General features: G+C 43.1%; 1 protein-coding gene across 1 annotated transcript in view; it reads right to left on the bottom strand.

The window, feature by feature from the left end:
- myo6a (myosin VIa) overlaps nt 1-10,970 on the bottom strand; it is a 173,263-nt gene continuing 162,293 nt past the window's right edge. The window contains exons 35-36 of the mRNA XM_046060244.1: nt 6,231-6,449; nt 1-3,908 (exon numbers count right to left, since the gene is read on the bottom strand). Coding sequence (XP_045916200.1) covers nt 3,709-3,908; nt 6,231-6,449 — 419 coding nt within the window. The 3' untranslated portion in view covers nt 1-3,708. The remainder of the gene's footprint in view (nt 3,909-6,230; nt 6,450-10,970) is intronic.

Here is a 10,970-nt window from a genome sequence, read left to right as displayed (position 1 = left end):
TGAGTGAAACATGGAATGCATTTATTTATCTGTTAGAGAGATCAGCGTTAGAAAAATGACAAGAAGGCAGTGTTTCCCGAGGAATGATTGTAATGAGTGGGGAGAGAAAACAGATCGTAGCAGATGCAGATGACACCCTCTTGTACATTTGAGGACATATTTCAAGGTCATCACTCTGGTACTGAAACCAACACTGGAGGTCTTAATCGTGATCCCTTTACACTCAGCCTTTAAACAGATAGGAAAACAGCTCGTCTCACCTGCTTCTGTATGTTTCTTGATGCCATTTTGGATGAGATATTTATGTCTAAGCTGCATGTATTAAACTTTGTAGGTCTCAAATTAGGTTTAAAGGGTAACTTCTGTATTTTCGGTTCAGAGATGGACCTTTTTTGTAAAAGCGTGAGATCCTTTTTGTTTAACCAGGAACAGTCCCTAGATCGACTCCCTTGACACAAATAGTTATTTTATACCTGTGGTCTTCCGCTACCTGTGTTATTGTGTGGCTTTAAAGGGTTAAAAACACCAAAGTCACACAATAACACAAACTAACTAACCGGCCAAGACAGCAGTAGACAAATAAATCCTGTGTTCTGTGAGGTAAAATTACTGTTTTTAATCAATGGAGTCTGGTAGCTTTGAGGAGAGCGATTATAACCTCTGTTTCTGGTTTACAAAAAGGGTCTTAAGTCAAAAAAAAAAAAGGTTTATTCTGTAGGGATCCTTCCCATAATGTTGCCAGAAACTTGTAATAACAATCCGAGTCTGTCAGTGGCAAAAACAAATAGAGAAAAAGGTCCAGATGAGGCGCAAAATACCCAAGTCACCCTTTAAAAAACAGTTGAAATCCTCGAATGTGTAACTCTGTCTGAAGCTTTACGAGGGCTGGCTGTTTCTTCATTTGCTGTACTGCAGGGATCTGATGTTACAGGTACCATCAAGTAAAGCAGGAAACGGCTAAACTAAAGAAAAACCAGCACTAAGTCAATGAAGTCGTTTCATCTGGAGGTGAGAAAATACACCTTTTTTAAATCAGAATGAAGCGGTGAAAGCTGTTCACACATGTTGGCAGCTGTCAGAAGTGAAAGAACACAGAGAGAGAGAGCGCGATATCAGCAGTTTGAAATCTCTCAATACCAGCAGCAAATCAGTTCTACAGTTAAAAGATCCGATTTTGTCTGTCTGACCTCTTTAGCTGCAGCACTGCTGTTCATTTTTATAGTGTATAAGCGCTGATGTCTGGGCATCGAGGTTAAAACAATTTGGTTTTTCAAACTGTAGCTTCAACACAATTTCGGACTAGATAACAACATGGAGTTACTTCACATTGATATTCAGTCTGATACACAGTCAATGCACAAGTTAAAAGAAAACTTCCTCGTCTCACCTGCTTCTATACGTTTGCTGAAGCCATTTCGGTCGACATCTTTATGTCCAAGCTTCTTGTAATTGTTTACGTGAATGTCATGGCTGCATGTATTAAACTTTGTAGCTCTCTGTGTATTTGGAACTTGAACTAGGCTTAAAGAGTAACTATTATTGTATTTTTGGTTCAGAGATAGATCTTTTTTGTTGTTGTTGAAAGAGTAAGATATTTCTTGCTTGCTTCATCGCTCTCGACAAAAACGCCACTCCCTTGACAGAAATTTTTTCAGTCATTTTACTTCTCTGGCCTGCCGCCGCCTCGATCAGTTAGTTTGTGTTATTGTGTGACTTTGGTGTTTTTAACCCTTTAAAACGACAACGTCACACAATAACACAAACAAACTGACTGACCCAGGCAGCGGTAGACGAGCAACTTCTGCGTTCTGCGAGGTAAAATTACAGTTTTTATCAATGGAGTCTGGTGGCTTTGACGAGAGCGATACAGCAGCTTTTTTTTCGTTCTTCTGCAGGGATCCGGAAGAGTAAACAATCGTCAAAGTTGAACTTGAAACACCTGACCAATAAGGCTCAGAGGTTGTGATTTGCATATTAAAAAACACCTAGATTTTGGCGTAGAATTCGTGTAAATCTAGTTGGAAAAGTGAATTTCTACAAACTTCGGCAGTAATATATAGTTGTTGTAATATGTTTAAACAGCAGTTACTTCGCCCACATGTCCAGACATCTTTTACCGCATCGAACAGCCTGCTTCCCTGCATGTTAATGCCGTTTTGTAAAAGGGGATCAGGTACTTTGCAGCAAGACAGATCTTCATGCTTTCAGACAATCTTAAGTGACCTTTTTTGCTGTGCGGAGAGAAGAGCGTAAAAAGGAAAAGAAAGCTCAGGAACAGACTTGGCGACCTCGGGTGAAAAGAGGAAGGTGTAACGTCGCAGCAGATTGTCTTTAAATCTTTGATGTACCCGTCGGAGGCGGCTCGTCCCATCTCTCAGCTTTAGTTTGATTTATTGCTTCACGTGACAATCTCACGTACCCGAGCCACTGAAGTAGAAACAGTTCTTTCAAATATAAACTCCTACATTCCAGTTGGAAAGGTCGCTGTATAGAAAATATTCAGTGTCGTACCGGTGCATCGTGCAGCGTTAACGTCGTGCTCGACAGCTTCTCACACAGCAGGAAAACATCCAAAACATTTCTGCAATCAAATGATATTTTTAATTTAAACAGCCAGATGGAGTGATTTATATTTTCAGGACGTCGTCACTGAAAAGCGTGAAACTGCCTTGGGAATCACTGCATTGGCAAATTATATTTCCTTGTGTAAAAAGATCAGATTAGACTAAATATGGTTTGAATGTATTTTTCTTTTTTCTTGCAGCGCTGATCTGGCCTCAAACAGCCCGCGGGGAGTTGCATCTCAGCATTTGCATAATCATTTCACATTTTTCTGCTTTGCTTGATGAACGCAGAGAGAAACTAATCACGGAGCTGAATTACTGCTCTGGCCAAAAAAAAATAAAAAAAAATCTAAACAAAAACAACCCAACGAGGGTTCAAAGTTAGAGCGATGTTTGGTCTCACTCTCAAAGGTTTTTTAGACCTTTTTCTCATTAGCTTTACACATTAAATCACACACAAGAAAAAGAGGAATCACGACATGAAAGAATCAACGAGGTCTCAAGTTACATTCGGCTGGAAAGACAAAAGGTAAAATAAAAAAAAAGTATTAGCAAATATTTGACTTAATTTAGAGCGCAGTCTGGAGGAATCACCTTGACGGCTCCTTGTGCAAGTGTTGTTTAAGAACCACGTGAAGACGATGTAAACAGCAGGTTTAAGTCAGAGAGGGATCACCAGCTAGCTGTTAAAGATGGAAGAGACACACCGGTGAGACTTCAGTGTAATAATCAGGAATGCATACTTAGAAAAGGAATTAAGTTTTCTTGTTTAGGGAGGCAGCTTTGAACAAAAAAAGTCCTACTTCTGGCTAATAAACCCTGTTAAAGTAGCGTTAAGGCCTCGTAGTTAGACTTGCAGAAATGTTACAGAAAAACAACCAGATGTGATAATTTAGTATGATTTTTCTGCATAGGGTTCAACGCGAAGCATCCCTGCCCCCCTTCGAAGGAACTGAAAGCCTGCAAGAACAACAACGGCAACAGAAGAAAACCAAAAGGACAGTTGAGAACAAAAAACCCAAAACAAAAGTCGCTGTTCACTTGAATGCCAGTCAGAACCTGGTGCAGTGCGCTCGGACGCCATCTGTGTTAGGTAGCTGGTGCATTTGTCCCTTTGTTTTGCAGTGAGGAGCCGCGGGCCGCGTCACTTGAACATGCTCTGCAGCATGGCCGTGGCGTAGGTGGGTCGCGCCTGCCGGTTCTCGATGGCGCTGCGGAGGTACTGGATCCCGCCGCAGCGCTCCCAGATCTCCTCGAACTGCCGGGGAAGGATCTCGGCGCCCCTCTTCCTGGACAGGCCCGTCTCCTCCAGACTCAGCTCGCACATCTCCATGTCGTCCTTTCCTGAAAGATGAACGTTTGGATTCAGGTTTATCCTCCTAAAACCAGCCTTTAACATTTACTTTACACGGATCCTGACCAATCAGAGAACCGTCAGAATTAGATTACAACAACGGCGAGCAGTTATTTCAGTTTGAACTGTACTGGAGCAACGGCCCATTGAACTCTCCAATACGCTCTGTGCGGTAAATGTAATGTTTAGCGTGTTAGCAGGCTAGCATGCTGAAGTTACACGTTGCATTTAGGCCACCGTCCAAAATGATGATTTTGTTTCAATCTGTCAATTTTTAGATTTCAACTTATTTGACAACTGCCACACTTTAATAAAATGTGGATTTGTTTTGGAATAATATATATAAACCATACAAACTGTCAACAGTAGATAGTGTAAATGTCCTTATAAAAGTTAGACTTGTCTTTTTAAAGGGGCTATATGTAAGTTTTTCAATGAAATTAATCAAATTGTCAGTGGCCTCAAAACTCACTTAGAAATGAAAGAAGCACAGGGCTGTTTTCTCGGTTGCTCGCCTCAGTCACTATTCTGCTTTTAATGTGAGGTCTCCGGGTCGGATTCAGCCCTGTGCGCAGTGTGTAGCTCGTGCTACAGCGACAACACGGCAGCTAACGACATGCAGTCCAATAACACCATGAAACAACCGGCTCACAGCAAAACACAGGCTCCACGTAAGGATACAAAACAACAATAAAGGTTTATGTGCTGAAGCCCATCAGACCAAACGGGCTCAGATGATGTCGAGTAAGAACAAAGTGAGCATTAGTAAAGCTGGAGAAACACGGAGAAAGTCCGCCTCTGAAACGTTGAAGTAACAGATCCTGAACATGTCTGTGAGAAGCCGCAGCCTGCATGCTGGTGTTGCTGCGTTTATTGCAGGATTTCTGTATGAAAGCGGTTGTGTTTCGGGTTACACTCGCTCATGAGTTCAAGCGAGCACACATACGAGAACACGCCTGGTAGCAATCTTAGAACCGCACCGCTAGTGGCCGCTGGAAACTCCATAATGCCCCTTTAAAACTCTCCATATTTAATCATACATCATTTGAAAGCCCCCAATTTTTACTTCATGTATTACAACATTAAATTTTTTAATGACTAACCTAAAGTGTAGTGTAGCATAGTGAGATACTGACATTTAGGATGTTAGCGTGCTAATGTGCTAAAGCTAGCTTACAAAAGGTTACATATTTAGCATTGCACAAAAGTTAAAGCAGATTATTTAACAAGTTAATTGCGTTATTACTGTAAATAAAGTTAACTGATAAAAGCAAGATGACAAAATGACGAATATAAAAATGAGTATTTACCGTCTTAAAATCTGAAGTCACAGATTACTTAATGCCCCCTTTAAACTGCTGATTTGGTACAAATACCAGAACAGTTCTTGAGAAATATATTTAGTTACTGCACACCACTGTTGGTTAGTTTTGGACGTGGCTGTTCTGTAAAAACTGTAGGAGCGGGAGCAACTGAACTTCAGCAGATGACATATTTCACCTCCAACACATTCAACAACGGCACTTTACATCCAGTCGGTATAACGGCCCGCATCTGCAGCCTTAAAGGCAATAACAAGTTGCAGCGGCGTGTTATATGAGGTAGTTACTCACCCACATACTGCTGTTGTCTGAACACTGCTGCTCCAAAATACCAACCATTTCACTACAATATGGGCTTTTTTTTGATTGACGACCACACACACTTTTTAAATCACACAACGTGCGGCGGCGACATGGTTTCAAAAAGCAGGAGCTCACAAACACTCCTCAACCCACAGATGACTGTAATCCGGAAAGTCAAAGAAAGTCCGGAAAAACGCTTGTAGAAGTCGTGAGGGTTTAACTCATCAACACACACACACACACACACACACACACACACATGCTGGGACAGATGGGTAAACACAACAACTTTTTACTTTTAGTGTTTGCTTCCTTTCCCTACTGCTGCTTCCTTCCCTCCCTGCTTCCTTCCCTTCAAGCTTCCTTTCCCCACTGCTGCTTCCTTTCCCTACCTGCCTTCTTCCCTCCTCAATGTGTCCTTCCCTTCATGCATCCTTCCATCTCTATTTCCATCACCGCTTCCTTCCCTCCATGCTTCCTGTTTCCTTACCTCCTTGCCTCCACTCTTAATGCACCGTCTGCGCCTGTATCTAAAGGAGTTTCTTTTTTCTCCCTTTCCAAAACCAAAAACAAGACTAAACGTGTAAAGAATGGACTGAACATTGAAATGTTAGCGTTATTCCCTCCTCCACCACGATCCCCCCTCCTCCCCCTCATACGTCCATCACATGACCGTGCTGTACTGACCTGCCACCAGCAGAATGGGGTGTTTATCGGGATGCAGCTCCATCTGCCTGGCGATCCAGGGCCCGTCGAAGTGAGCGTACCACCAGCCCTTCTTCTTGTTCTGGGGGTCTTTGTACTGGTCCCCCGGCCGGATGAACGGGATGCGGAAGTAGCGCTGCTGTCGGTTCATGGCCACCTCGTACTGCCGGGCCGGTATGGGCGGGGCTGGGTTCTGCTGGGCTGTCGATTGAATTGGAGGAGGGGAGGGGGGTAAAACAAGTTAGGCATCTTCCACAGATGATGGCAACCAATCAGGAGCCAGCGACCATGTCTACATGCAGGCTGGGGTAAGTTTATGGGAAAGATGGTCAAAATTTGCGTCGCCTTGTTCCTGTTCATCAACCTGTGTATTAACTTATGGAAGAGTTTGAGCCTCCACCCTGCTGAAGTGCCCTGGAGCTAAATATTGTCTTCACCAGCTCCGGTAGGTGCAAGTCTGACCTCCTTACAGAGAAGTTCCCTTCAAATGGACATATTAACTACTACAAAATTAATTTCAGTTATTTAAAATTTCAGTGATCTAAGTTGAAAATTTAAGTTTTATACTTGGAAAGGTGCACCGTTAGAATTTCAAGAAGATGAGTACGAGAACTGATTTCTGTTTGGGAAACTTTCAACCTGACTGTCCACATGGGATGAATCTCTTCTACAATATCTCAAGATTAATGAGGGTTGACTTTTGCTTTTTGTGAGGCCGATTTGATTCAACACAATGCGGATGTAATTTTACAAGATGCATAAGAATATGATTCTTAGCAATTCAATATGGTTTTGATTTTATTTCTTTTGTTGTTAAGCAAAATCATTAATTAACAAAAAAAGCCATTTTTACTTCACATATTTGTTTCTGTTGTACTGCCACGTAAGTAAACAAACCTCACAAAAGCTTTGTAACCCCTCACACATTTAACAGCTGAACAGTTTAAGGAAGTTGCATTATTTTTCTCACCAGTCTTGCAAGCAGTTCTGCTGGGCATAGTTTGAAACAATATCTCTTGAGTTTCCCAAACTGTAACTGTTGCACACTTTTTTTAATCGGGGCAGTTGCATCTTGAACTTTTCTTCCGGTGCACCGATGCAAATCCGTGAATCTTATCATCCCTAATATGTATGAAAACAGCTGCAAACCTACCAGCATTAGAAAAGAAGACATTTAACCTTGAACTGCATGCAGCATTTAAAAAATTAACAGTCGTATTTAAATCTTTTTTTTATATTTCGATATGTTGCTTTCATGTAAAAACACTTTGAATTGCCTTGTTGTTGAAATGTCCTACACAATTTAAACTTGCACTGCAGCTTCACTTTGACCTTAAAGTGCTTTCAAGGTGCATTCACATCAATTGTAAAGTTGTTAATACACAGATGAACGCACTGGAGCAGGGCTCATGCAAAATGAAAAATAAAAAATAAAGCGAACGTGGAAGAGCGAATCACAGTCAGCACAACCGGGTTTAAATGTCAGCTGATTTCCTGTTCAAACATCACTTCAGCAGGTGGGTTTCTTATCGCAGGTCCCCATTTACTGCATGTAAACATTAAGCTCCACTCGGCTGCTCCCGGATCAGGTTTGAATAATAAACCCGGTCTCCATCTTTCGGTCAGCAGCAATCACAGCAGTGCTGATAACAGAGGGAAGAAATCAGCGAGACATGAAGCGTGGCAGGTGTTTATGAAGGGGTTTGCATACTCATGTGAAACATAAAGCCTAGGTTATTTGCATTTTTCTACAAAGTGGAGCGTAAAATAAGGATCTACAGAGACTGAGGGAGCTTCTCTACATATTAAAGAGACGCGAGCTGCAGCTTGTTGAATCTGCAAACACTTTCAATTTTAACAAGTTATTTCACCTTGTTTTCGGCTTTTAAATCAACTGAATACGTGATTCAAAAGCATGAAGATCTGCTTGTTCGACACATTAAAAGATGAAATATCTTTTAAAACTGATTCCAAGGTTTAAACACTGTTAAAATGAGTCTTTGCAGTTTTCATGAAAATATGAATCACCAACAACGCGGTGCCCTCACGTCACCTTCCAACAGGCGAGAAAGTGAATAGGAACTACACCCACAAACACGTCGTCTTCACCTTCACACATTAACAACTTTCATAAATGGGAAAAAGAAAACATTCCTCAGAGAGGCACTTGAACTGAACTCCCCGTTGGATCCTCTCAGGTTGTTGATTACTGTTTGTCGTACTTCCTGACTTCCTGCTATAAAGCGCCGGAGCACTTTAGGTGACTCATTGAGGGGTCGAGCGCCGCATTCAGGCTTCAAGGCTGACGAAAACAAAGGTGGATCCTGTGACCTGCTCGTACAGATGAAGAGCAGCTACCAAAACACTGAGGCTGCGACACCAGCGGGGCAGACGGTGAAATATGTGATTTTTGCTCCTGTATTTTGATCTGCAGAGGTTTCTCAAAAACATTTATCTGTTGTCAACAAACATCAGGACACTCAGGGTTAAAATGTCTTCCAGTCAAAGTTTTCACCTGACGACAACTTTCATGAACAGAGTCTGAAGTCAGCCACGAATTAGCAGATAAATTCTTCCTCTAAATGCCCAATCCAGAGGTTTGAAGGGAAAGGTCACCCAAATAGCAACAAAATTTAATGGGAGGTAAATGTAATTTCTTCTGTGATGTTGGAAGCACTTCAAAAAAACTCAACAGCAACATGTTTTATCCAATTCACCAACCGTCCTGACAGCGCTGACCTTTGAGGGAACGGAGAACCGAAGGGGCCAAAATCTAGAAAACTACTGTCACATTAGCTGAGCTTTACCCTCCAGGTTTGTTTTCTGTATCCCTGTGTCTGAGTATTAACTGCTTTTTGAAACAACTCCTGTTAGTGACTGAACTAGTATCAGTTAGCTAGAACGTTTTACCCGTTTTTTAGTCAGGAACAGAGACAAAACAAGACCAAGACCGAGGGAGGGCGACACCGAGTCCAGACCAAGACTTTTAGGGGCTGAGACTATTTCCAGACCAAGACCGAGGGAGGGCGACACAGAGGGAGGGCGACACCGAGTCCAGACCAAGACCGAGGGAGGGCGACACCGAGTCCAGACCAAGACTTTTAGGGGCTGAGACTATTTCCAGACCAAGACCGAGGGAGGGCGACACCGAGTCCAGACCAAGACTTTTAGGGGCTGAGACTATTTCCAGACCAAGACCGAGGGAGGGCGACACCGAGTCCAGACCAAGACCGAGGGAGGGCGACACCGAGTCCAGACCAAGACCGAGGGAGGGCGACACCGAGTCCAGACCAAGACCGAGGGAGGGCGACACCGAGTCCAGACCAAGACTTTTAGGGGCTGAGGCTATTTCCAGACCAAGACCGAGGGAGGGCGAGACCGAGTCCAGACCAAGACCGAGGGAGGGCGACACCGAGTCCAGACCAAGACCGAGGGAGGGCGACACCGAGTCCAGACCAAGACTTTTAGGGGCTGAGACTATTTCCAGACCAAGACCGAGGGAGGGCGACACCGAGGGAGGGCGACACAGAGTCCAGACCAAGACCGAGGGAGGGCGACACCGAGTCCAGGCGACACCGAGTCCAGACCAAGACTTTTAGGGGCTGAGACTATTTCCAGACCAAGACCGAGGCAGGGCGACACAGAGTCCAGACCAAGACCGAGGCAGGGCGACACAGAGTCCAGACCAAGACCAGTTCCCCACATTACATGACCCACAATAAAATGTGGAACAGGATCACAGGTATTTCTTAAATTGATCTGAAAGATCCACATTCCCACTAAAACACCCTCACACAAACACTAAGAGCTGAAATCAATGAAGTATTTAGGGGAGGGGGGGACAGTCGATAACGGTAACAGCACATTTTTAATTAGGGTTGTTGGCTGCATTTAGAGCAATATGTTTTACATACAATCAAAGTTAGGATGTTAACAAATAAATCAGACGATGCAAAAGCAATTTATGGATATTCCCAAAGTTATGGTCTTGAAATAAAATCCAGAGTCCTCAATGTCCGAGACCGAGACGAGACAGAGTACAAATGCGGTCGAGTCCAAGACGGGATCAAGACCATCAAAAAGTGGTCTTAAGACCGGTCTCGAGTACTACAACACTACTTGTTTAGTGTTTTGGAGTTAAACTTTCCAGTTACAGTAGTTCACCAACTAGCTCGCCGAGCCTTCAGATATTTTTCGGAGACGAGCTGATAAATTTGCTTATCATTGCTGTCGAGTTTTAAATGTTTTGGGCATCAAAAACGTTGCTGCCACCCCGGGAACTCCAATGTATTTGTTTGGGATCTCAAACTATGTATAGATACTGTAAGGAGAGAGGGTTTCTGAGTGAGTGATTGAATGTGTTTGTTCTTAGTCTGGATTTCAATGGAGACCCAGATGATTTTTAAAGATTTTGGATGAATCATTCATTTTGGAAAGAAAACCATCAAACGTAAACATGGCCAGCTTTACACTCAGACGGCAGACAACCTCCCGCCACATACAGCTGAACGGGCTGTTATGTATATGCAATCTTCATTAAATCAGGAGTGATACAACATTTCTCTTCCAATCAGCGGGTGTGGCGGCCTTTTTCCTCCCGTCACGCTCCTGTAAAATGTGATGCTATCATCTGTCGCCAAACACAACGCAGGCAACCTGCCCTGAAAGCCTTCTGCCCTTCCTCTCTCTCTCTCTCCATTTTTCTTCCTTCAGAATCCCTCC

The sequence above is a fragment of the Micropterus dolomieu genome, linkage group LG10 (assembly GCF_021292245.1).
Source record: "Micropterus dolomieu isolate WLL.071019.BEF.003 ecotype Adirondacks linkage group LG10, ASM2129224v1, whole genome shotgun sequence".
Lineage (NCBI taxonomy): Eukaryota > Metazoa > Chordata > Actinopteri > Centrarchiformes > Centrarchidae > Micropterus > Micropterus dolomieu.
The sequence above is the reverse complement of the archived record's forward strand: the minus strand, read 5'-3'. Positions and strand labels throughout refer to the sequence as shown.